The sequence below is a fragment of the Dasypus novemcinctus genome, chromosome 28 (assembly GCF_030445035.2).
Source record: "Dasypus novemcinctus isolate mDasNov1 chromosome 28, mDasNov1.1.hap2, whole genome shotgun sequence".
Taxonomy (NCBI): Eukaryota; Metazoa; Chordata; class Mammalia; order Cingulata; family Dasypodidae; genus Dasypus; species Dasypus novemcinctus.
In genome coordinates, this window is record NC_080700.1 from 35,029,765 (window position 1) to 35,057,231 (window position 27,467).

The window sequence follows — 27,467 nt, forward strand, 5'->3', positions numbered from 1 at the left end:
CTGAGATCCAGGTTTTGGCAGAGCTTTGCTCCCTCTGGTGCTAGGGGAAGATCCTTCCCTGCCTCTCCCAATTCTGGTGGCCGATGTGGACCTGAGTCTGTGGCAGCATCAGTCCAATCTCAGCCCCCACCTTCACGGGGCCTCCTTCTCCATGTGTCCCTCCATCTTCACCTGCAATTGTCCTCTCTGTGTCTGTCTGCGACTCTTCTTTAAGGACATCCGCCATATTGGATTGTGGGCCCAACCTACTCAACACTTAATTACATTTACAAAGACCCTATTTCCAAATGAGGTCATATTCACAGATACCAGGGTGAGAATGACATCTTTTCCATTCAAGTCCCTCATAGTAGCAGGGGTCTAAGAAGGGGATGCTGCTGATTTTCATCTCAAAGAGAAAACCTCAGACTGTCCCACTGAGATAAGGTGAAAATCCTACACAAAACCTCTCTCTTCAGGCCCAGATTCATGGAAGTTTCCGGAATGTCAGTTTTAATGGTGGTGGAGATTTTTCTATATGGAGCATCGCCGGCTGTCCAAAATCAATCAGGCTAACTGAAATTTTGGTTAAATGTTCCAGATTGTCCATTTTCTGCTACGAAAGGCTTGTGTTAAAAAAAAATTTTTTTTTATCTTGCGTGGGTAACACCTGTGAATAAAAATGTTTCCACAAACTTGGGAAATGACAGATCGCTCTGCACCCATGGTAACAAGTAGCTGTCAGAATTGGTTTCAAGTCTAGTCAATGGATTGATGACAATTTGGTAAATACACTTAATATGCCAACCTATCCAACACCAGCCTTGTGCTTCTGACAGCAAGCTGGTCGGGATGGACGCATTCCAATACCAGCGCCTCTTTGTGCCAACCTGTCAAAGACTGTCTCAGCTCATGAATACTGCTCCTCCAAATGTGTCAGTCGCCTTACACCACGGGAGGCCCACCAGTCCCTGAACTCCAGGCTCCCCCACGAAGCAGTATGCTAGAGCTAGCTTATGGGTTCACAAGAGTGACTGTTCAACAGTCAGGAATTTTGTGGGCCATGTGTTAAAGCATCAGCAGTGCAAAATCATGGAAAAATTTATACTACAGAAGTTGGCCAGTGCTCTAAATCCAGAGTCTTTTAAATCTCCTCCCCCAGAGAGCTGGTTTTCCAGTGCACCATTGCCAGAACCTCTATCAAAGGCCATCATTCTGCCATTCTGGGAGAGAATGAGCTCTTGACCAGCGTCGGTCTTCTTTCCTGCAATTATGGTTCATGGTGGACCTTGGACACACCCACCCATTCATTCTTTCGCATGGCTAATTTAAAAGGTTGGTGCTCCAGAACGCCTGTAACAACTTGGGGTAAGGTAAGGACAGGTAAGTTCAGATGAAGGGATACTAGGAAAGGGAAAGGGCTTGAAGGAAATCATTGTCCTTGGGTGTGAGCCATTGGGGGAGACTTAAGATCAGCCCATGGATGCCAGGAATACCCCAAGGAGGTGAAGAGACTCATAAAACAGTTTCTACCGCCCTTACTCTGTTGACTCAGAATAACATTGCTCTAGCCGGTGTCTTTCCATCAGCGTACCCCCAGCCTCCACCCTACCGCAGATGGAGAATGAATGGCTGGTAGCCCTGGAGGGCTCAGGGCTTCAGATTCCCAGCTCAAGTGCTGGATATATGAGTCCAGGGATGGACTCAACCCATGCTAGTGCCTCCAGGGGACAACCTGGAAGACCTTTCTAGAAGACCACACCAACCCGCTCACCTGGAAACACAGCCCTGGCCCAAGCAAGGGGCCAAGCAAAGCCGAGGCTGTGGGAGACGGGACGTCCTCGGGGCAGCCCTCGCCCTTGAAGTTGCTCCTCCTCCGCCTTTAGAGTGACTGCTGGGGTACCTGCCTCACACCCACCCTCAGGAACATCGCTCCACAAGGGTCCCAGCATGCTGGGGAGAGGAGGGAGGATGAGTCGGCCTTGAGATTTCATCCCTGGATACATGTGGAGGCCCATTTGCAAAGATCTTGAAATTAAACCGCAACACTCCAAAAGCAACTTACTTAGAGACACAGCTGGAAAAAATACCTCCATGTCGACCGTCAAAGGACAGATGTGACTTAGGAGCTCTTGGCCGGTAAACCTGATTATGATGTCAAGGATTCCTTGACATCACAGCAAAGATAGAGTGCGAGTTACTGTGGACATCAGTGGCAAGCCTCCAGCGTGACAGTTCTAGGCTTCCATGAAAAAGCAGGCAAAATGGATGACACTCATGTGCCTTGGAGAGGAACGAGCACCCCCTTTCCCACCAAAGGGTCTAGGGCAGAGAGCAAAGGGGGTGCTTTGGAGGCTGTTCTCTTTCCCATGGGCCAGAGCCCCACTTCTCGAGGCATTGAGGGGCTTGGTAACAGGAGCAATGGGGGTGCCTCTTGCATCTGCCCTCTGTCCTGCCGGGGGCAGTGCTCTGATCTGCTCTGCCAGCCCCCCATCCCGAAGTGCTGCAGGAGGAGTGACCCTGCTGGGTCTTGATCCCAGAGCTGCAGGCCCATTAACGGGGGGAGGTAGGAGAGAGTGGCCAGCGCTGATAAGGCTCGGGCAACGGCGTGCCTCGTTCTGCTACATCAGGAGAAGCTGCTTTGGACTCTGGAAGTTGCAGGAACTGCCGAGTCAGCCCCGCTGAGTTAGGAACCTCTCCTTAAAACCCGTAAAGGAAACCTTTAATGCGTTCTGTACCGACTACAGAAGTCGTCAGACCTAATCATAAATGATTGGAGAAACCATCCTTGGCACTGGATGTCTCTATTGACATGATGGAGAAAGTTTCAGGGCTGCCCTGTGACGCTGATGACATCTGGCTCAGCTCAGAATCAATCACTAGAAAGCTGATAGGTGCCGTCGGGCTGGAGACCTTAGCCTCGCTCAGGCCCAAGAGTCAGGGGGGGGGCTCGCTCCTGCTGAACCGCCGGTGGGGGGTACTCCCGAGGGGAGCACCGGTTCTCCAGGCGTGGGGGACGCGCGGTTGGGGAAAAAACCACGGAGACCGCTTGAGCGCAAGAACAGGTCTGCTTTATTACGGAAGTACACTTAGCTATATAGGGTTGGGTAGAGGGAGGGGCGTGATGAAGGGAGGGTTGGCTGAGAGGTTTGGAATAGGGGAGGGGAAAGGGGGAGTGAGAGCTGGCCGGATGTTGGGCTAGGCGGGAGATAGAAAGGGGGAGGGCAGCGCCGGCCAGCCGTTAGCAGCAAAGGCCTAGTCAGGCGTGGTCACCTTATCTAGGCCCAGTGGGCAGAGGCGGTATCACTTCTTGTCGCACCGTTTGCTACTGTGGCAAGCTGGGCGCCCTTCCTCCCACAGATAGGAGCTCGTGGTCACTCCCCCTTCCCTCCTCCTACCTTTTAACTCAGTGACTGGACCTTCTCATTAAATGTGTGTAGTCCAGATCAGGACCGCCCCTGCTAGTTCCTCACTAAGCGCTAGGAGCAAACAGTGGCATCCACTCGTCTTGTGTCCAGCTTTCTCAGCCCTTGGGTGAGCAGCCCCTTTCCCCCTCTTTCCCCCAGTCCTGACATACCTCGGAGTGAAGCAGGTGGGAGTAAGTGTCAAGGTCAGCCATCCACCTGGTCCCATCGGAGAACATCTGGACATTCTCACCTCTATGTGGGCTGCCCCATGAGCATCCTGCCTTCTTTGCATCCTACCTTCTGGACTCTCGCATTCACTCTTGTACTTGACCCTGCCACTTGGACGACTCAGGCGCACCTCCGATGTGACACACTGGCATTTCCTTCTCCTCTGTCTTGTCCCTCTTCCCCTGAGCCATGTCTTGCAGGCCTCCTCATCTAAGCAGATGGTCTATCATGCCCCAGGCACTGCTGCCAGGAGCCTTAGTCCCTTCCTTGCCTGCCGCATTGCCCCCAACATTAGGGACCCTTATCATTTTATCTCTAAGAGGCCTCATGGGTCCAGCCATATCTCACGTCCTTTCTGTGGCTATGGCGCCGCCAGCATCTCTTCCCAAGACCCTCTTGATGGGCCTCTCCTTTTTCACCTTTGCTTCTCTCCAGTCGATGCTTTCCAAAGCATAAAGAAGGTCAGTCAATCTTCTACTGATGCCTGTTGCAGGCTTCCTATGACACCAAGCTCAATCTTCAGTCTTCCTGGAGGCACATAATCTGGCTTCTTTTTTTAAGATTTATTTTTTATTTATTTCTCTCCCCCCTTCCCCCATTGTCTGCTCTTTGTGTCCATTCGCTGTGCGTTCTTCTGTGTCCATTTGTATTCATGTCAGTGGCACTGGAAACCCGTGTCTCTTTTGTTGTGTCATCTTGCTGCGTCAGCTCTCTGTGTGTGAGGCATCACTCCTGGGCAGGCTGCACTTTCTTTTGCACTGGGCGGCTCTCCTTATGGGGCGCACTGCTTGCGCGTGGGGCTCCCCTATGCGGGGGACACCCCTGCGTGGCACGGCACTCCTTGAGCGCATCAGCACTGCGCATGGGCCAGCTTCACGCGGGTCAGGAGGCCCGGGGTTTTGAACCCTGGACCTCCCATGTGGTAGGCGGATACTCTATCCGTTGAGCCAAATCTGCTTCCCTAATCTAGTTTTGACCTCTATACCCACCTTCTCTAAGCCATGCTCCCTTGCTAGCCATTCTTAGGTCCTTACAGCTGCTGGGACATGCCCTTCCCCCTCCCCTGCCCCAAATCACCTGCTTGTCCTTTCTGCTCAGGTTGCAACTTACATGCCATGTCCCCACAGGGCCCCCTGACTTGCTCTGCGCCACTTCCTGTTATTAAAGCTACCACCTTCACGGAGGCAGTCACAGCTCGTGATTCTCTACTTATGCACAATCACCGCTTTATTTAACTATTTGCTTGCCAAAGGTTTAAAAACCATCTCTGTGTTATTCGCTAATACATACCCAATAAGCATTTGTTGAACAAATTGCATGGCTCTGCCTTCTAGGAAGACGTGGAGGGCTTTACTCAGGGCACTTTGTATTACACAAAGTGTTCTGTGTTTTGTAAATATTGAACCTGTTTTTCCCCCAAACTAATCATACCCCACTGGAGATTTCTATTCTACTAAGTCACCCTCCTAATGCCCACTCCCTAAAAATACAATCATTGCCATCGGCACTTCCTGAGCAGAGGCCTAAAAAGGAGAAAGCTGCTCAGTCCCACACAAACAAAGAAGTCAACTGTAGGATTGCGTGGTGCTTTCACGCTTTGATTGTCTTAGCTAGTAATACTTAGGAATCTAGACGTCAGCTGAGCTTGCCCTAGTCACACATACACACGGTAAGGCTGACCTCTCATTTCCACACCTTTGGGGAGGCTGACACCCTCTCTGGGATTTCTAAGAACTTCCAGATAATCTGTGCCCTCAGAACCACCTCTAGCTCTCAGGTTCAGGCTCCGGGAAATCCCGACTTCTTGTGTTGTACCAACTCCCCTGTGGAAATCAGCCTTTTTGTTTTTCTTTCTGTGACTTCCCCACATCCCGCTAATTACTCAGGGCACTGGCATTTGGGGCAGCCCCTTCTTTCTTCTAAGGCTTTCTGGAGTTGCTGTGTGGAAAGACAAATCGGAGTCTAGTTTGCGGACAACAGCATTTTATTCCGGAACCCGAGTTTTGCTGCAGTAAGGAAACCAGCTCGCTCGCAAAAATGGAAGCTGCTTCCAGCTTCTAAGGATGACGGAAGATTTTTATAGACATCAGAAGGAAGTTATAATAACTTGACTCCTATTGATTGGACAAGGGTTTGCCTGTTGTATAGGGGCAAGTTTCAGGCAGGTGGGCTTTATTTCATATTGGGTCAAATGTAATGGACTAGAGGCTTGATCGGCTATGGAGTTGGCTAGCTTGATGGGAATTTCTAAAGATATTAAAAGGAAACTCAAGAGGAAGTTCAAAGGGGAAGGGGGGCATGTAGGGTTTTTTTTTTGTTTGTTTTTTGTTTTTTGGCTCTGAGGGGTCTCCAGGACTTTCTCTGTGTACTTCTACCAGCTGTTTTGTAGACCTGCCTTTGGAACTTTCACCCCAAATTCAGTTCCCCTCACTTCTCATGCGCGATAGCTTAGCTCCTCTTTTTTTTTTTTTTTTAAAGATTTATTTTTATTTATTTATTCCCCTCCCCTCCCCTGGTTGTCTGTTTTCTGTGTCTTTTTGCTGCGTCTTGTTTCTTTGTCCGCTTCTGTTGTCGTCAGCCGCACGGGAAGTGTGGGCGGCGCCATTCCTGGGCAGGCTGCTCCCTCCTTCGTGCTGGGCGGCTCTCCTTATGGGTGCACTCCTTGCGCATGGGGCTCCCCTACGCGGGGGACACCCCTGTGTGGCACGGCACTCCTTGCGCGCATCAGCACTGCGCACGGGCCAGCTCCACACAGGTCTAGGAGGCCCGGGGTTTGAACCGCAGACCTCCCATGTGGTAGATGGACGCCCTAACCACTGGGCCAAAGTCCGTTTCCCAGCTTAGCTCCTCTTATCTAAAGATGCATCCTTATTTTCTGAAACCTGGTGGTCATCTACTCCAGGGATAGTTGGCAGCGTAGAAAAACTATTAGGAGTTTAAAGGTGAAAATTCTCTCTTCTCCACTCATCAGCCTTGTGAGGGAATGTGAGCCACACGGAGATTCTTTTTCACCTGATACGAATCATGATACTTTGCTCGGAAAGTAAAAGTAGCTGTGGCCAGTTTGGGTTACCATGTCAAGTTCTCCCTCATTTCTTTAAACTTTTATTCTTTCTGGAAAGCACTGACATTTTATATTTAAAATGTCATTTTATATTTATATTTAAACTTGAGCCTCAGCAGATTTGCAGCTCCTACTCTCCGGTTCATTGGACTTACCCATGTCAGCTAACAGGGAGGTGAAGAGGGTCAACCACCACACCAGGGAGCCGAGAGTGCCAACAACTGCAAGCAGGAGGATTGCATCCATTATCCATGTGGAATCTAAGCTCCCTCTTGATATAGAGGTGGAGTGGACATCACCATCTGTGATGGTTAGGCTATTGTATCGACTCGGCCAGGTAATTGTGCCCAGTTGTTTGGTCAAGCAAGCGCTGAGCTAACTATAATACAAGGGCATTTATGGACTTGAGTCATCATTGACTTTACTGCAGTGGTAAATCATAGATAGCTGGTTATAATTACATCTATCAGGGAGATTGCCATCATCAGTGAGTGATGCTCAACCCAATCAGTTGAATCCCTTAAAAGGGGAAGTGATTTCAGCATTGAGTGAGATTTTCCCAGCTCGTCTTTGGACAGCCAACATCTCTCAGAACTTGTCAAGAATCTTCACTGGACTTTCATTGGAGCCCCTGGCTGCAGCCTGCCTGCAGAACCTGGACTTGTGCTTCCCCACAGCTGTGTGAGAGACTCTGATAAATCTCTTACTATCAACAGATATCCCTTGATGATTCAGTTTCCCTAGAGAACCCTGACTAATATACCATCCCAGGGGCCAGAGGATGGAGGAATAAAACGTAGATTAGAGTGGACTTACTGGTATTCTACTACAGAAGTGTTGTTACTAGTAATGGAAAAAATTGTAGCATTGATGTGGAGAAAGTGGCCATGGTAGTCGCTGAGGGCAGGGAGAGGGAAGAAGAGAGGTGATGTGGGGCATTTTCAGGACTTGGAGTTGTCCTAAATGATATTGCAGGGACAGATGCTGGACTTTATGTATCCTGCCATAACCCACTGAATGTACTGGGGGAGAGTGTAACCTACAATGTGAACTGTAATCCATGTAGTGCAGCTGTGCTCTAAAATGTATTCACCGAAAGCAGTGAATGTGCCACAAAGATGAAAGAGGTTGTAGATGTGGGAGGAGTGGGGGTGGGGTATATGGGAACCTCTTATATTTTTTAATGTAGCATTTTTTATGATCTATGTATCTTCAAAAAAATACAATTAAAAAATAAATTTAAAAAAATGAGAATTTTTAAAAGATTGGCTTTACTATCTTTATAAAATGGTAACATGGCAAGAATTTTGTGACTAAGGATCTAAGTACGCACTTTATGTAGACTCTATCTTCTTGAACTTTCACTGCACTGAGAAAATGTCAGGGGGTGTCTTTTCTCCTTTTTCAGAAGTGCTTATTAAACAGTTCTGGCCAGTTGATCTGCTCTTGGTTTATATGGTAATTAATTTTTATAGCCTCCTTGTTATTTTTAAACATTTTCTTCCTTGTGAAAAGTAACATGCTTACTGAAAAAAATGTATAAAACATAATGAATGGTCTAACAAATTACTTTAAAGCAAAACCCTATGTAATTACTACCTAAGTCTAGAAATCTAAATTTCCAGCATTCTAGAAATGCTCATATTTCCCTTCTCAGTCACAACCTCTCTCCTGCCCTACTCAAATTTGATGGGAAGGATTTCTTTGCTTTTCTTCATAGTTGCTATCACCTATGCACTACTTCATAAACAGTAGAATCATACTCTTTGCATTCTCTGAATTTGGGTCTTTTGCTTAATAGTGCATTTGTGAGATTCCTCCAACTTGGGCATGAGCTGCAGCCTATCTGCTTTCACTGCAGTATAGTATTCCATTTTATGACTCGATCATAATTGATTCACTCTACCATTGATGAATGTTTGGGGTATTTCCAGTTTGGGGCTATTACAACATTTTCATACTTGCCTTCTGGTGCTCATGTGCATGAGATTCTCTGGGACCTAAGTGGAATGGCAGGGTCCTTGTGTGATGGACATGGAGATGTACCACCTGACCTCCCCGCAAGGAAGGACCTGGGAGTGCCATCAGCAAACAGCCTCCCGTTATCTGCCTCTTTCAGGGATTGTCTCTGCTGAATCGAACGGCCTCATTCCTGGGGTGACCCACATCCAGTGACTGATTGGGGCCATTTTGGCCTAAGATGGGGCAACTTTGATGGGCCATTTTTGTTCCAAAGTGACCCTTGATGCTGGTTGAGGCTGCCAGTGAGGCTGGCCTTGCAGCTTGACTTTTCCTGCCACCCAATCCTTCTTTTTTCCTTTGCCTTCCACAGGATCTGACCTCAGAGGCATGTCCCCTGAGCAGCCTACACACTAGGTCTGAGTCTCCTTCCCAGAAGTCCAGCTAGAGGCATATAGGTTACACATTTATTCAACTGCACTAGATAATGCTGGATTTTTAAATCTGTAGATTGATAGTCTTTCATCAAGTTTGGAAACGTTTCAGCCATTATCCCTTCAATTAATGCCTCTGCCCCGTTTTTTCCTTCTCTTCTCCTTCTCTAATAATTAGACTCCCCTGTATCCTCTAGTGTCTTACTTTCTCTTCCATATTTTCTATCTCTTGTTCCTTCATATTACGTTTTAGATCAGTAAGAAAAAGTTAATTTCCCATTTATTAATATACTCTTCAGCTATGTCTACTCATTGTTAAAACTATTGAGTATTTCATTGTTTGTGTTTTCAAATTTGCTCTGTCACTTATTCCTGCCAATATGGTCAAGCTCACTTTTTAAAATTTCTTTGAACATAATCAGTATAGTTGACTTACAGTCCATATCTCAAAATTCCAATATCTCATGCCTTTGTGAATGTGTTTCTGTTGCCTACGGTTTCCATGATTTTAGTTCATGAGTTCATTTCCGTGAATGTATTGTTATCTTTAATTGCATATTGCATGTTAACCATTCTTTTGCAAAATTATTTTTAAAAACTTTTTTTTTTTTTGAGGTACTGGGGCCAGGGATTGAACCCTTGACCTTGTATGTGGGAAGCTGACGCTCAACTACTTGAGCCGCATCAGCTCCCTTGAGTTGTTTTTATGTTTGTTTGCTTGTTGTTGCTATTGTTTTGTTTTTAGGAGGCACCGGGAACTGAACCCAGGACCTTCCACTTGGGAAGCAGGTGCTCAACTGCTTGAGCCACATCTGCTCCCCTGTAAAAAATTTTTTTAGAGGTCTAGGATACTGGCACTTATTTCCAGAGACATTCACTTCTGTGCCTATCAGTTGCATGACATTCTAACAATCTGAGATGACTTTAAGATCAAGGGTTGTGGTTTCCTGAGTCATCCAGGGCGTATTAGCTTAGGCTGCAAGTACACACCAGAACTGGTTTCCTTAAATTCTACCCCTTACTATGGGGGTGTGGCCCTTCAGGTGCCCAGGTTAAAGCATGGAGATGATCAGATGGCTATGATGACTTCTGTTACCATCTTCATGCCTTACCTCAGCCTTGGAGCTATTTCTTGGTAATTGGAAAATGCCCTCTGCACATTTGGAGTGCAGGGCTACCAATGGGGGTATGTACCTTCATCTAGATTTGACTGTGATTTCTCATGTCTCTTTAGCTCTACCATGTTTGGATGACAATGTGGTGAAATATATTTTATTAAGAATTTTTAGCTTTCTTTATCTTGGAGGTTGGTCCAAATGACTTCACTTTCCTGGAAGTGGAAATCCTTTACCAGATACGACACTCACAGTCACAACTGTGACCACACCATATCATCCGCTAATCTCTGCCATCCATTTGGATGTGTATCTACTCAAGGAAGAAAGTAATAAGTAACTGTTTCCTACCGTGCAGTTCAAGGTATTTGATATATGTCATATCAGGCAAAGATTCATTGGGTTTGGAAAGGAGGTTGTCAATAGGAAGCAAGTTTTCTAAAGACATTTTCGGTAGTACAGTAGTGATTCAGGTAGTGCATATACACATGCACGTACATCGCTTTCAGTGGTTTGAAAAAATCACATTTATTGCTTTAGGAAAGTCAGTGCTGAACTTTTATAGCCATATTATCATTGCAGATCCTAATTATCTGTTCATAGCCAAGGAGGAGGTGCCTCTTCTGACCACAGAGCTTCTCGGCACCGATTCCCATCTGGCTGAGAAATATTCGGACGGGTTTAGTAAAGACTAAATTGTTGTGTAAAAGAATCATCTACTCACCAGATCCCATTGATATTTGCAGGATCTATTTCCTGGGCAGACTTCCTTGTGAAGTTTTATTTACCTGATTACAGGTTCCCTGAAAAATCCAACCCATATCAATTCATTCTACCTTGAAGTTCCCAGGTCTACTTTCTGTATGGATCTCCATTGGCCTCTTTTTTTTTTTTTTTAATTTTTTTTTTATTGACTTTGTAATAATATTACATTAAAAAAATATATATATGAGGTCCCATTGAACCCTACCACCCCCACCATACCTCTCCCCCCCCAGCAACACTCCCTCCCATCATCATGACACATCCATTGCATTTGGCAAGTACATCTCTGGGCACCCCCGCACCTCATGGTCAACGGTCCACACCATGGCCCACACTCTTCCCCCATTCCATCCAGTGGGCCCTGTGAGGATTTACAATGTTCGGTGATTGCCCCTAAAGCACCATCCAGGGCAGCTCCATGTCCCAAAGACGCCTCCACCTCTCATCTCTTCCTGCCTTTCCCCATACCCATCAGCCATCATGTCCACTTTTCTCAATCCAATGCCACCTTTTCTATGTGGACATTGGATTGGTTGTGTCCATTGCACCTCTATGTCAAGAGGAGGCTCAGATTCCACATGGATGCTGGATGCAATCTTCCCACTTTCAGTTGTAATCACTCTAGGCTCCATGGTGTGGTGGTTGTCCTTCTTCAACTCCATCTTAGCTGAGTGTGGTGAGCCCAATAAGTCAGATTGTAGGTGCTGGAGTCTGTTGAGGCTCAGGAACTGGCTATCACATTGTCAGTTCCATTGGCCTCTTAAGCCTCCTAGACTCTTGGAGCTGATGAAGTTCAACAAACATCAGAAGCCCAAGGCCAGCAAAACAAAACAAAACATTCCTCTTTTCAATAATTTTAACTGTTTCATTGAAGACAACATCTTGGAATGTATTTCTGTTGAATTATTTGGAACTCACACTTTAGTCTTTGTAGTTCAGACTAAATGAAAGTCTACTCCTGGGCTGGACTGAAAAAAAGGAAACAGCATTCAGAGGAAGAGCTGTGAAATTTTGGATATAGAATGACAATTCTGGGAATATTGAAATGAGGCAGTTGGGGATTCAACAATAAAGTTTCTGAACCATTGTTTGTAAAGCCTACCAAGAATTTCACAATGCTATCTTATCCTTCTAAAATAAAATCTTTGAGTCTGCCCTAGGTAAGGAATTTAGTTCACCAGACACCTCTTCCTTTGTTTCTGCCAGATCTATGGGTTCATTTTCTTCTTCCTCAGTTTTACCATTTTTAGCTTCAACTATAAAATCCTCCATTGCAGCTTTGTTTTTTTGTCAGATCTTGATGTATGTATAATGAGTTTCTAGAACTTCCTGTTTCTTTTTTCACTCCTGATCTTTTTTTCTCAATCAGTCTTGCTAAGGGTTTGTCAATTTAATCAGTCTTTAAAAAGAACCAACTTTTGGCTTTGATTTTCCTCTTTGTTGACAGTCCTTTTTATTAATATGTCTTATATTTAAGATTTATTTATTTCTACTAACTTTGGTTTTATTGGGTTATTCCTTTTTTTTCACTTCTTGACATTGATATTTAGTTCATTCATTCTTTAGGTTTCATATCTTCAAATATATACATTTAAATTTCTAAATTTCCTCTTAAATATAATACTTTATCATTATTGCACATTTTCAATACATGTTATATTTATTTTGTTCATTTTGAAATGCTTTCTAATCTCCAAAGTCATCTGCTTTGACTCATAGATTAAGAAGTATATTTATTAATTTCCAAGCATATGGGACTTTTTCACAGTTACCCTTTTATTTCTATCTTAATTGCATTGTGGTTGGAGATCATTATCTATATGATTTCAATTCCTTAAAATTTGTTGAGAGCTATTTTCTGAGCCCATGAATGGCCACTTTTTATAAATAGTTTGAGTGCACTTAAAAAGAATGTGTTTTCTGCAGTTGTTTGGTGCAGTGTTCTACCTATGTCCATTTGGTCACATTTGTCAATCGCCTTGTTCAAATCTTCTAATACTCTATGTTCTTCCTGATTTTTTTCCCCCTACTTATTCTGCCATTTCTGAGAGAGATATTTTAAGGTCTTTCACTATGACTGTTGTATTAGTCAGGTTCTCTAGGGAAACAGAATCAACAAGGGATATCTGTCGATAGTAAGCAATTTATCAGTCTCTCATGCAGCTGTGGGGATGCACAAGTCCAGGTTCCGCAGGCAGGCTGCAACCAGGAGCTCCAATGAAAGTCCAGTGAAGATTCTTGACAAGTTCTGGGAGATGCTTTGTCCAAAAACAAGCTGGGAAAATCTCTCCCAATGCTGGAATCACTTCCCCTTTTAAGGGATTCAACTGATTGGGTTAAGCATCACTCACTGCTGATGGCAGTTCCCCTGATTGATGTAATTATAACCAGCTATCTATGATTTATCACTGCAGTAAAGTCAATGATGACTAAAGTCCATAAATGCCCTTGTATTACATTAGCCCAGTGCTTGCTTGACCAAACAACTGGGCACAATTACCTGGTTGAGTTGACACAATAGCCTAACCATCACAACTGTGGTTCTTGAAAGTGTGTCTTGAAGTCCTACAATATAAGTACATGTACATTTAAAATTATGTCTTTCCAGTAAGTTAAACATTTCATTATTATAAAGTAACCCTCTTTATCATCAATAATGATTTTTGCCTTATATCTGATATTAATATAGTTATGTGATGCATGCTATAAATTTTCCATCCTTTTTCTTTAAACCTTTCTCTATTCTCTTGTTTTAGACATGTCTCGTGTAAGCAACGTATTTGGACCTTAAAGAAAATCATTGGCCTTTATCAGGAGCATTTAGTCCATTTATAGTCAATGCAATTATTCTTGTTGCTTTTAAGAATTCAGTTTTCATTCTTACTGTTGCTTTTCTGAAGATAATCTTTTTTTCTCTAGATGCTTTTAAGATTCTATATTTGGTTATAAAGGGTGCAATTTTCTTTTAATGATACTGCTCAGAATTTACTGGCTCTCGAATTCTGTAATTTGCTGTTTTTCATCAGTCCTGGGAAATTCTCAACTACTATATCTTCAAATATGTCTCTGCCCCATTCTCTTTCTCTTCTCTTCTTGGGACCAGGATCAAATGTGTATTAGGCATTCTCACTCTACTCTACTTTTCTTGCTTTTTCTAATGTTTTCCGTCTTTTGGGCTCTCCTTGCTCTATCTTAGATACATTTTTCTGATTTGTCTTCTAGTACATTAACTTTTTAAGTATGTCTAATCTGCTCTTAAACCCATCCATTAAATTCTTAATTATATTACTTTTTATCAGTTCTAGAAGTTCTATTTCTTCATATTTGTTATGTCACCTTTTATTCTTTTCTGTACTCTGCAGATTTATTAAACTTATCTTTTTTCTCCTCTAAACATAATTATTATAGTTGTTTTCTCCTGAACCTGAAAATTCCTATATTTGAAGAGTTTAGGCATCTGATTCTCTTTTTTAATATAATGTTTTTTCTTCCTCAAGGTATTTTATTTCCTTGTGTTCTTGATTGTATATGGTGGTTACTAGTAATTGAACTTCAAATTATTGTTATTATTGTATGCTGGCTTTAGTTTCTGCTAGGTACCTGGGATAATTTCAGATAGAGCTATCTATGTCAAGGTCAAGTTTGAGGTTTCCAGGACTTATCAAAATGGTATAAACCCTGGCTGCAAGACTACTTTGGGGACTGGTTTGTTTCTGAATCACTCTTACCCTGAAACTATAGTTCTTGGGGGACTCAGCTTACTGTGGGAAGGGTCTCTCTTAGCCTTCCTGTTGTGTGGGGGCATGGGCTTTAATTTCTGTCCTCCTAGAACCCTGAGGATATATAACAGTGGAAATTCAGATTTCTAGGGATTGGCAAATACCATCAGGTCAAATGTAACTTCTGTGTTTATTTACCTCTGTGAATTCACATTTCTCTCTTAAATTTCGGCCTGGGTTTTTTCCCCCTAAGTTAGCAGCTCTTCCATGACTTTAAGAGGACATCTTAGTGAGTTTTCATGTGGTGGGAGATTGTTTCAATTAACCTAGTCTACCATTAACAGAAATTTGAATTCCTAATCTTTGTATGAGTAAAATTTCCTCTTTTTCTTTCTTGATTTTTAACCAGTTCAAGATTCTTTGACCTCATGTCCTTACAGACATTTTTGAGAGCTTTCTATCCTTCTACCCAGTGGCCATTTAATGACCATAGGAGACAATTAAATTGCGACTTTTCTTGTTCTTATTTGTAGATGCTGAGGAATGGCAAGAATCTGAAGAAAACATCGACCATATCCCATTCTCCCACACCCGGTACTCCACGAAGGAAATGGTTAGGAGAGCCCAGGAATTTTATGAACTTCTCAATAAGAGACGATCTGTCAGGTTCATAAGTAGCGAGCAAGTCCCAATGGAAGTCATTGACAATGTCATCAAGGCAGCAGGTTTGTAACTACACAGTGCACCTGTGAGGCTGTCAGCTGATGTCAACTGATGTGGCAATATTGCAGAAATTCAAATATGGTCCTAAGCTAGAGTACTGTGTTTATCTGTGAAGTCTTAACTAGGCATTGGCTTATTCCCAGAAGCATAATGATGTCTACTTTCTATATTTTGGTGATTACAATCTTACTGAGCACAGAGGTGACAACAGTTCAAAAGTTCTGTAAGTACTCTGTTTTAGGAACTTAAAATTAAAATATCTGGATATGCCATCCCTTAGTGGAAGAGAATTCATCCTCCTCCTTTCTTCTCCTTGTAAAACACACACATTTACACAGACATATATACACACACATTCACATACTCACACACACACACACACACATATTTCTCTTTTGGGGAACCAGTCTTCTTCCATTACACACCTTGAGGCTCTGGTACAGTATTTTAATTACATGGCAAAGTTTGCTCATGTGAATTTGCAAAGTAAGACAAAGCAAGGGAAACCCATTTTCAATGTAACTTAATACCTCCACAGAAGAAAGAAAAAGTGAGTTACAGAAAAAGGGGAGAAAACATAAGAGAAAGCCCTCATTTGAGAGTCTCCTCTGATTGGAATCTTATTTCTATATAAGTCAGCTTTAATTTCATGTGCTGAAATTATTGTGTGCCCATTGAGAATTCACTGTCCAGTTAAAAGGAAGCAAGAATAAAGCATTTCATTTCAGTTAAGAATCCGAATGCACTAGATTATTGAGATGTTCAGATAAATTGGGTACAATTGAAACCATTAGAAAGATCCACAATTTACTTCTTCTGTTTACAGATATAGTGAATGAGTAACATGAGTATAAAGTGAACTGGAATCACTCTGTTCAGAAGTTTGTGCCTCCTATTTAGCCTTTGCTTTGCCCTCCTAGTTTGGGGTGTGGTGTGGCAACAAGAATCCTGTCAAGTGTTGGCTGGTTTGAGTTGACTTGGCCAAGATTATGCCATTAAATTACTTAGTTCGAAGAAAGGAAGAGGTGCTGTTGAAATGTCCCCATCAGTGGGTCACTTTGATCCACCCTTGGGAATGGTGGGCCATCTCTAGGACTGAGGGTGACACCAGGTCAGATGCTGGCCCAGGAGCCTTAAAAGGACCTTGACTTTCTGGCATCAGTCATAGGAACTGATGAAGGTATGAGCTGAGGGTTCTTGAGGCCCAGGAGAGTTGGGAGACATGCCGTTGTTTGCATTTAGGGCCTAGGACAAAGAGTTTTCTTGTGTCCCCAACAAAACTGCAAGCTCCTTGAGATTTGAAGTCGCTCATAGTGCTTTGACGTAGGTGCTAAACACTTGGTAGGTCAGTTGCTTTTTGAGAAGTGTTTTTAAATTTTATTATTTAAATTTTGCTATTTCCAATAAGCTTCATCACTTTATCTTCTTTCAAGAATATCAAAAACAAATGACATCTTGGAGAATTTTGGCTGTCAGAATGCCCCCTTCGTGGCTGTGGCACCGTTACTTAGAGTGACCTTCTCCTAGGTCAGTAGAAAGTGGTGATGGATCCCCACATCCCTGGGACAACTGGTCTCCACCCCAGTTAGTTGGTTCGGAGATACCTAAAATGATGCTAAAGTAAATGGGGACCACAGCAGTGGGTCTGCATCACTGCCAGGCACATTGTCTTCTAGATTCTCCAGCTTCACTTTCAGCAAGGCTGAATTATTGTATTAATTTTTTATTTTTAAAGAAGCTTTAGATTACATAAGTGTTACATCGAAAATATAGCATTGGTGTGGAGAAAGTGGCCATGGTGGCTGCTGGGGGTAGGGAGTGGGAGGAAGAGATGAGATGTGGGGGCATTTCAGGACTTGGAGTTGTCCTGGGTGGTGCTACAGGGACAGTTACTGGACGTTGTACGTCCTCCCATGGCCCGCTGGGTGGACTGTGGGAGAGTGTGGGCTATGGTGTGGACCATTGACCATGAGGTGCAGCGGTGCTCAGAGATGTATTCACCAAGTGCAATGAATGTCTCATGATGATGGAGGAGGTTGTTGTTATGGGGGGAGGTGTAGGGGGAGGGGGGTGGGAGGGTATATGGGGACCTCATAGTTTTTGAATGTAACATTAAAAAAATAAATAAAGACAAAAATATAGGGGATTCCCATATCCCTCACCCCTACCCTCTCCCATACTTTCCCCTATTAACTACACCCTCTATTAGTGTAGCTCATTTGTTACAACTGATGAACACAAATTGGAGCAGTGTACTAGTCAAGGACTGTAGTTTACATTTTTCCCTGCACAATTTTATAGGTTTTGACAGAATGTATAATGGCCTGTATCCATCATTGCAATGTTTTGTAATGAGCATTCTCACATCTGCCTGCAATCCTCATGTCCCGATTTCAATTTCGTGGGTGACAGGAACGGCCCCAAGTGGGGCCCACACAGAGCCGTGGACCTTTGTGGTTGTGAAGGACCCAGACATGAAGCATAAGATCCGGGAGATCATCGAGGAAGAAGAGGAAATCAACTACGCAAAAAGAATGGGGCCCAGATGGGTCACAGACGTGAAGAAACTGAGGTACGGCAGACAATGGAATGAGGGAGGTTGGCTTTTTTCATGAAATAACTATGACTCCAGCTTCCTGGTCTTGCTTTAAGCATGAGCATGTTTGCTTCTGGCCCTCAGGGGAACTCCAGGGAGTACCCCTATATTGCCTTGAGCTATGGGTATGGTAGACTGTGCAGGAATGCCTGTTGGAATCTTCTCCGGGTTCCAATCTGAGCTCTGGTTTTCCCATTGCAACATCTTGAATGTATTATTCAATTTCTCTAAGCCTCTGGTTTTTTGTTTTTGTTTTTTTTTTTAATCCAAAATGATAAGCCTAAAAAGCTGGGGTTAGGATTAATTTGGAAAATAAGAGTAGGACCTCTGAAGCCACGCTGCTTGGGTTCATATCTGAGGTCTACCACTTATGAACCTCCCTGTGCCTCAGTTTCCTCATCTGCAAATGGAATAACTCTAGTGTCTTCTTCACTATGAGGTTTAAAGATTCATTTGTTCATTTATTTATTTTATTCCCCTTTCCCTCCCCCTCCCCCCACCCTGCTGTTCTTGCTATCTATATCCATTCTTCTGTATCTATTTCTCTTTTTGGTCTTCTCTTCTCATTTTTTCTCCTCTAGGATTCACCAGGATTCAATCCTGGGGACCTCTGATGTGCAGAGAGTTTCCCTACTAGCTGCGCCACTTCAGTTCCTGGTTTCTACCATGCTTCACCTTGACCTTCCCTTTGTCTCTCTTTTGTTGCATCGTCCTCTTGCTGCATGACTCACTTGCGCAGGCACTGGCTCACTGTGCAGGCACTCTCACTGCATGGGCACTTGGCTGGCCACGTGGGTACTGGCTTGCCTCGCAGGCAATGGCTCGCCATGCAGGCACTGGCTCACGTGCAGGCACTTTCTTTTCTTCTTTTTCACCAGGAGGCCCCGGGGATCACTATGAGATTTAGATGCATTGAGGCACATAGAACCATGATGGCATACACTCAAACCCATTTGAGTGCTTGGTAAAGTAATGGCCCTGACACAATAATTCCTTGGTAAATACAACTTTGGGGAATTACTTGACCTCCCCTCCCTTCTGGAATATAAGATTGTGAAACAAGTTCCAGGATCTTGAGTGAAGTAAATTGCATCTTGTTAAAGCAATTGGGTCTTCCAAATGGTTTCCCTGAGCATGTTGTAGTTTTAGTGTACAAGCTGGCAAGCATCTGCTAGGTGTTTATACCTTCATGGGCTTCCCAGGCTCCAGGCTGGATGTGGAGTGGCATTCAGGGAAACCAGTTTGCCATGGTGCCTCAGCATATTAGAGGAGGTACAGGAAAGGGTCTTGGTTTTTCCAAGATCTATAGCTAACTCTGCTTCTCTCACTTTTCCCCGCTTCATAATATCTCAGAGGGAATCTGTAACTTCCCCATCCCTTTTATAATAAAAAGAGTCACTTTCAGTGCCTTTTGATGCAGACTGGTTCATTTTCAAGCACTGGGATCTAAGCTAATGCAGAAATTCTACCAGCCAATGCTGCCCCTGCCAGCTCTGCTCCCAGGGGAGGGCAGAGTCCTCTTTACAGAGACAAATGCGTGCTCCGGCCCCCAAAGTCTTCTAAGCTGAGGGTAAAGGGGATGAGGGGTGGGTGGCACTGGTCCTTGCCTCTCGGAAGGCCCTCTATTTGAGATGCAGGGGTACCTGAGGCCTCTGGTTCCCAGCTGTGCTCCTCGAGTGGCCATTTCCAGGGCACCAGTCACCCAACCCCCACTGCTAGACCAGCCCAAGCATGGACAGTGGGACCCCGGTCATGGGTGGTGGGGAGGAGGGAGGGCATCTCACCAAGCGGTTGGAGCTGGGGGGCTGAGAAGGTGGCCTCCTGGGTCCTTGTAGCTCTTATCTGGTCGCCAAGGACAATTTCCTCCTAAGTTATCTAGGTCCTCTCAAAACTGTTATCTCATCAGGTTGTAACTTATTCCTGTGCCCTGAAGAAGTGCAGATATTCATAATGAATACATACATCATATTGCATATGCATGGGGAAAATGGAATGGGCAAGTCAAGTTGAGTGTCTAAATTTAGATGGACATTTTTTTTCTTTCTGAGCCATTTATTTCCATGCCAAAGCACACACATTTAAAGTAGTCATGTCAAGTATCCCAGCATGTTTTATGCTCGCTGATTCTCCAACATGGCCCCCTTTTATTTTTTATTTTTTCTTCTTTATTTTCTTTTAAATTTTACATTAAAAAAATATGAGGTCCCTATATACTCCTCACCCCACCCATACCACCCCTCCCACATCAACAACCTCTTCCATCATTGTGGCATATCCACTGCACCTGGCAAATACATTCTGTAGAACCACTGTAGCACATGGACAGTGGTCCACATTGTAGTCCACACTCTCCCCCAGTCCACCCAGTGGGCCACGACAGGACACACAATGTCCAGCACCCATCCCTGCAGCACCACCTAGGACAACTCCAAATCCTAAAAATGCCCCCACACTATATCTCTTCTTCCCTTTCCCAACCATCAGCAGCCACTGTGGCCACCCTCTCCACATCACTACTACAATTTCTTCCCTTACTAATCACATTAGTTCCCCAGCAGAACACCAGTAAGTCCACTCTAATCCCTACTCTATTCCTCCATTTTGTGGACTTGGGATGGCTATGTTCAGTCCCCCTCTATATCAAAAGGGGGTTTAGATTCCACATGGATGATGGATGCAATTCTCCTGCTTGCAGCTGTAGGCACTCTTGGCTCCCTGGTGTGGTGGTTGACCTTCTTCACCTCCCTGTTAGCTGGCCAGGGTAAGTCCAAGAAACCAGAAGGTAGGAGCTGCAAATCTGCTGAGGCCCAGGGCCTGGCTGTCACATGGACAGTTCAGAGATTCACGTATATCTGAATCTGAGTATACACTAACCCAAACACCAACCACAGGTCCAGTAAAAGTGACAGAAGAGGCATGTGTAGAAAGGTTATATCTGAGTCCAACTCCATCACACTCAGGAACACAAACTCCAGAGCTATCTGTCTTGACCATAGAACCTGTGGGTCACTGCAGCCTTCAGGAGAACCAGCACCTGGGTTTCCATCTACCTTACCTGTCTCTGGTACCCTGCTGAGGCATGCATAAGCATCACCTCCTGATGACCTCCCGACTTTTTTGGAGACTCTTAGCCATATAAACTCACTTGTCCTTTCCATTTCCCCCTTTTTATCCAAAGTCAAAATGCAGTTTTTAACACCTGATATTACATGTCTGCCAGTCTGAGTTGACCTCTTTGTTCATGATCTTTTTGTTGTTACATCATCAGCTGGTGCTTGGTAGTAATCCCTCGGTGCCAGGGAGGCTTATCCCTGGGAGTCATGTCCCATGCTGCGGGGAAGGCAGTGCATCTACATGCTGAGTTTGGCTTAGAGAGTGGCCACATTTGAGCAACATAAAGGCTCTCAGGAGGTAACTCTTAGGCACCCCACAGCTATAGGCCTAGTTCATATATCAGGCACACAGATTCATAATTGGTGCCATCAGTATCAAGGGCTCATTGTTGGACCATCCATTTTTATCGGTCTTTGCCATTGCACTTGGAGGATTGTTGTTGTTCCATTGGGGAATGTGACAGAGCGCCCATGGTCAGGAATTCAGCACTCTCTCATCTGTTTCCAACTGAAACCACTATGAAAATATCCAAACTGTTCTATGTACCCTGTATCCATGCCCTGGAGAACTCCCTCCCAACCGTGTGCCCCCACTAATGACACCCCACACAAGTGCTCCTCCCCTACCATAGTTGAACCTCTCTGTAGTCCAAAACTTCTACAAAAAGGAAGCCCAATATATTGCTAGGTTCCATTAATGGAAAAATGGAATATAGTGATGGGTTTAAAGGTTAGATGGACATTGAACTCTGGGTGTGTCCAGTACCCTCTCTCTCTCCTCCACTGGTGGCAGAATTAGTTGTCTCTCATCCATGTCCCCCAGTACCTAATACACACTCCCTATTGTACATCTAAAATTGTTCTTACCACATTGCATTTTAATTATGGCTTTATTTCCCTTCTCATTTTCTAGGCCATCTTAAAAACCACTTTGTTGAACACTGGGAATCCAATTAAAATTCTAGACCTTCTCTCTAGAAAATATGTATGCACACATATAAATAATGAATTCTAAGGCTCCAGGGACCCTAGGTTTAAAATCGTCTCCCATTATACCTTTTGACACAGTGCTGATACATAGCAGGTACTTGAATAAAGGTTTGCTGAACTGAGTTGCAAATGAACATCTGCCCTGCCATCCTGTACACATCAGCACCATCCAGAACCAGTTACTTAAGGCTTGATTTACAATCTGGATTCCACATAACCTTCTGAATCTTATCTTTTCTTCCTTGCTGGCATGAACCTTTCCCCCAACCAGAAAGTGCGAATTAATCCTTCTTTCTCTCTTTTTAAAATAAATATATATAAAAGATTTACTTCCTTTATTTCATTTATTTACTGCCCACCCCCCGCCCCATAGTTTGTGCTCCCTGTCTGCTGTCAGCTCTCCGCGGCGGCGCAGGCCAGCTCGCTTTCACCAGGAGTCCCTGGGAATCAAACCCAGGGCCTTCCCATATGGTAGGCAGGAACCCAATCACCTGAGCCACATCCACCTCTTGTCCTTCTCTTAACAGCCCTTGCTCATCACTGTCTCTTTATTAGCTCTATGTGATGCCATAATAAATTCCTGTTTACAACTGAATGAACCAAAACATCAAAAATCAATGCATCCTTACGCAAAGCAAATAAGGCAAAAGTCTTTAAACATTACAAGTTAGTTAATACTTCCCCGGCACTATGTAGTAGGAACTTAGTTCAGCCTCATGACAACCATAGGAGGTGGGAACACAATAGGCCGTTGTACGGATGAGGACACTGAGTCACAGACAGTGAAGTAACTTGCCTCAAGTGACTCTGAGTTTATATTCTGATCCATCAATCTTCTACCTCTCTGGACGGAGGAAAGAATTGGTAAGAGCCAAAGGTGACTGAGCTGGTTGAGAATGGCGATGGCACTATGAAAATGTTGTCCATGGAAGTCAATAGCGTAAGAGGAGTCATGGAAAAATGAGACCTGCATCTAGTGCGTTTTAAACAGAAAAGCATAACAAAGTTACAAATGAAAGGAATGACGACTGCCTCTTGCGACTGAATACCATCATATATCCCAGGAAAAAAAATTCCAATAGCCTAGGACTGCATGAATATCTTTCCCTTGAATATCTGCGCTAGTATGAAACTTTTGCCAAAAGGTATGGTGTAGGGTAATAGATTAGAGAAATATACGCTCTGAACCGGGAAACAAAAATTTGAACACTCAGCATTTATGCCTCAAATGACTCTCTCCCATACCGCACAAGTTCCTGTCCTCTTCTCGTCTGCAGGTTATTGGCACCAGCATCTACCCACCTGTAATCTCCCGCTGAATCTCATGTCATCTTTGCCCCCTCCCTGGTCTTCTCCTGCACCAGCTCTGTCAGTTCTAACAGTGATACCCACCCCCACTGTCCCTTCCTGTCCACCCCCCTCCTGCCTGGGCCACCACCCTCTTGTCCTGTCTGGTCTCCATCTGACCTACCTCGCTGTACCAATCCCTCTTTCATCACCTGATCATGGGATGCTCAGAAGCCCATGCCAACTCTCCACTACCTGCCCAGTGAAGTCCAGGACTCTGCAAAGCCTGTGGGGGACCCGCCAGCCCACCCGTGCCCACCACGAGTCTATTCTCCAGCCTGCCCATGTTTCTGGAAATTCTTTGCCTCCTGCCACCCGACTCTACCTTTACTCACCTCTTCTCTCTGCCTGGGATGCTGTCTCCAGCCACTTGTCCACCTGGCCCTCAGTGCCCAGCTCAAGGTCATTGTGGGAAACATCCTTCCATCTTCTTATTCAAAATGAACCTTCCATGTTGGAGACTTCCAAAGCTCTTGGCTTATATTTCTCTAGTAGCACTTGGGGTTATAGGATCCATCTTTCGATCACTCAGTATTCCCTCTGCCTTGCCATCCCCTTGTACTTATTACTACAGTTTTGTCCAACTGAATAGCCTTGGGCAGAAAAGATGAACAAGACACAAGCAAAGAAACGAAAACACAAATCCTGTTCTTTTTTACTTGAAACCTTAAAGACATTTATTTTAATGTAAATAAGCCAAAGGAAGAGATCAAAACTCATTCAGAGCACATATTCTCTGGAATTTTTTTCTTTCCTCTCCAGAACCAACTGGATTAAAGAGTACTTGGACACAGCCCCTGTTTTGATTCTCATTTTCAAACAAGTACACGGTTTTACGGCAAATGGCAAAAAAAGGGTCCACTACTACAATGAAATCAGCGTGTCCATCGCTTGTGGCATCCTCCTGGCTGCCCTGCAGGTACGTTATTCCTGGCAGGCCAGGGGAGAGAACTATTACTTGGCTATAAATAATAAATAAAAAGATGGCGGTGTTCAACTATTTCAGGGGCATTTCAGATTCAGGGACTTTTGGAAATTATCAAATCCCAAATTCCTAAGTAGGGAAAACTGACTCTGGAGACTGCGTTGGTGGGTAGGATGGTTTGACAAGCTGGAATTCTTCTGGAAGTTCATTTCCAATGTCGTTTCAGGGCCAGGAAGGCTGCCATTGCTCCGGCCTTCATAGGTATTGAAATGAAGCTTCAAGGGTTTAGACGGACAAACATCAAGAACTTTAGAGCCTGGCAGCCACAGGCCTTGAGGTCCTAGATGCTCTGAGCAGACAGATGACTAAAGAGCAGCAGGGGGGCTCTGCCAGAGGCTCTTTTGGGGGAATCTGGGCTGACAGGTCACCCTGCCTGGGAAAGTTATGCGCACACTTAAAAGTCTTCCATCCCCGTAGTAGCTGGAGCAGCGCTAAGCTTGGAACGGAGCAGGGCTGGCATCCCCCTTCCCCACCATTTCATGCATTCATACTTGCCGAGCTCCTTCTGCCATAAATCTGGGAAAGAGCAGGGCCCAGGCAAGGCACGGGGAGAGAAAAGTCATTAAACACAGCAAGGCAGACTGTGACAGCCAGTGGCGATCGCACTGTCAAGGGCCAAGGGACCCCAGAAAACTAGGCACTTCTTCACTGTCACAAAGATAGTGCTGAAAAGATCTCACAAAAGAGGAATGTGTTTTAGATGCCCTGAAGAGTTGGTCTAAAGGAGTGGCATTTTCTTTCACTCCTGGATCTGTAAGCAGGTCCATAAGGGAAATCCCGCAGGGCCGGGCCTCGGGCCACCACCCGCCATGGAAGGGTCCTGCAGGCGCCAGTTTGGGCCAAGGGCAGCTCAGCTCTCAGTGGCTCTCCCATCCCAGCGGTTTTCCCCACTTTACTGTAGCATCTGCTGCCCCCTAGCTTTCTAGAAGGCCTGCTTCAGAGTCACGATGGGGGAAGCAGGAAAGAGAAATCTTCAGGGAAAGCCCCTCTGGACAATTTGCAGGGAGCCAGATGAGCCCAGCTTGCCCTACGGAACTCACCAAGACAGCTCCAGAATGGGAAGTCTTTATGGTGCAGGCTCAGCCATTGAGGACCTGCTTGGAAATGCACGGGGGACGGGCAGAGGGCCCCTGGAAGCCACACGTGTCTAGCAAATCATGCCTCGGGGAGCTGGGGAGAGGTGGGGTTTTATTTTATTTTAATTTAATTTTTATCCCCCCCCCTTTGTGGCTTTTTGCTTGCTCTCTGCTTTCTGTGTCCATTCGTTGTGCGTTCTTCTGTGTCTATTTATTTTTATTTCTCCCCACCCCCATGGCTTGCTTGCTGTCTGCTCTCTGTGTCCATTTGCTGCGCGCTCTTCTGCCTTTTTGTCTCCCTTTTCCTTTTTTTAAATATTTATTTCTCATCCCTCCCCCCACCCCCGGTTGTCTGCTCTCTTGTGTCCATTCGCTGTGTGTTCTTCTGTGTCCGTTTGTATTCTTATCAGCAGCACCAGGAATCTGTGTCTCTTTTTGTTGCATCATCTTGCTTTGTCAGCTCTCCGTGCGTGCGGCACCACTCCTGGGTGGGCTGCGCGTTTTTCACGTGGGGCAGCTCTCCTTGCGGGGCGCATTTCTTGCACGTGGGACTCCCCTATGTGGGGGACACCCCTGCATGGCAGGGCACTCCTTGTGCACATCAGCACTGCACATGGGCCAGCTCACCACACGGGCCAGGAGGCCCTGGGTTTGAACCCTGGACCTCCATGTGGTAGGTGGATGCTCTATCAGTTGAGCCACATCCACTTCCCTGCTTGTCTCCCTTTTTGTTGCGTCACCTTACTGAGTCGGCTCTCTGTGGCTCTTGCAGGCGGTGCACCGCTCGCGGTGCGAGCGAGCCTGCCTTCACAAGGAGGCCCTGGGATGTGAACTCAGGGCCTCCCATATGGTAGGCAGGAGCCCAACTGATTGAGCCACAGCCGCTTCCCGAGAGGCAGGGCTTTGTCCCTCTACCCTCCGGACGTCCGTCCCTTGGCCACAGGGTCCTCCACCACTGGACATGGGTATTTCCAGCAGGGGATGGTGCTCAGCTGCCCTTGCTGTCTAAGGCAACCCGTGTGGTTCTTGCCATTCCTTTGGTGCACTTGGGGTTCTCCAAATTTCTTTCCATGCAATAGTCATGCCCATTTCTTAAGCATCCATGAAAAAGAAGACTAGTGTTTTTCTGTTTCAAGAGGCTTCGCACTGCTGGGTCAAAGGGACAGGTTTGGGGGAGGCAGAGGAGGCGGGGAAGATGCCAGATGCCCCTCGCCTGAGCTGGCAGCCTCTTGGCTCCCCAACTTCGGGCAGATGATGAGCCTGAGGGTCTTAGAGGGACACCGGATTCCCAGCTGCCAGCCGCCCTGTGCCTTGACATGCCCTCTTCGCCCCTCCTGTTCCAGAACGCGGGCCTCGTCACTGTCACCACCACGCCCCTCAACTGTGGCCCTCGGCTGAGGATGCTCCTGGGTCGCCCCGCCAATGAGAAGCTGCTGATGCTGCTCCCCGTGGGGTACCCCAGCGCAGATGCCACAGTGCCCGACCTCAAGCGCAAACCTCTGGACCAGATCATGGTGACCGTGTAGGCCAGAGACCTCCCAGGGGCCACCGGGGGCCACCGCCCCCACCCCTCTCGGCGCTCACAGTCTCCTCTGGGGTCCTCAGGCCTCCGTTCCACTCTCCCCCGGCCGGGGGGGGGGGTCCCATCAGCCCTGGCAGCGTGATTCGAGGGCACTTAGCATGCCGCTGCTCTCTAATCGCTTATCCGCTCTGGAAATAAACGCGTTCACGTTTGACTAAGAACAGGCCCCAGCTTGTGAGCTTTAAAAAAAAAATCACTGGTGCTAATTTTTTCTTTTCCTTATCAAAACTTCTACGGAGTGGAAAGAGTCAACAGAAAATGTCATGGTGCCCCGAGAATTCAGCTACGTGAGGATTCTTGAATTTAAACCTGGACTAATCAAATGCCTTCCACCCTCTGATTTCTGGGGTCATTTAGCCGGAGGTGTTTTTGAGATACTCTTGTA

The 27,467-nt window shown here is 45.4% G+C and overlaps 1 protein-coding gene across 1 annotated transcript in view; it reads left to right on the forward strand.

The window, feature by feature from the left end:
- The window catches only part of IYD (iodotyrosine deiodinase), a 38,571-nt gene extending 11,328 nt beyond the window's left edge, over positions 1–27,243 (forward strand). The window contains exons 2-5 of the mRNA XM_012531056.3: positions 15,204–15,395; positions 17,806–17,965; positions 24,202–24,358; positions 26,844–27,243. Of these exons, the coding sequence (XP_012386510.2) occupies positions 15,204–15,395; positions 17,806–17,965; positions 24,202–24,358; positions 26,844–27,026 (692 nt within the window). The 3' untranslated portion in view covers positions 27,027–27,243. The remainder of the gene's footprint in view (positions 1–15,203; positions 15,396–17,805; positions 17,966–24,201; positions 24,359–26,843) is intronic.
- Positions 27,244–27,467: the final 224 nt, after the last annotated feature.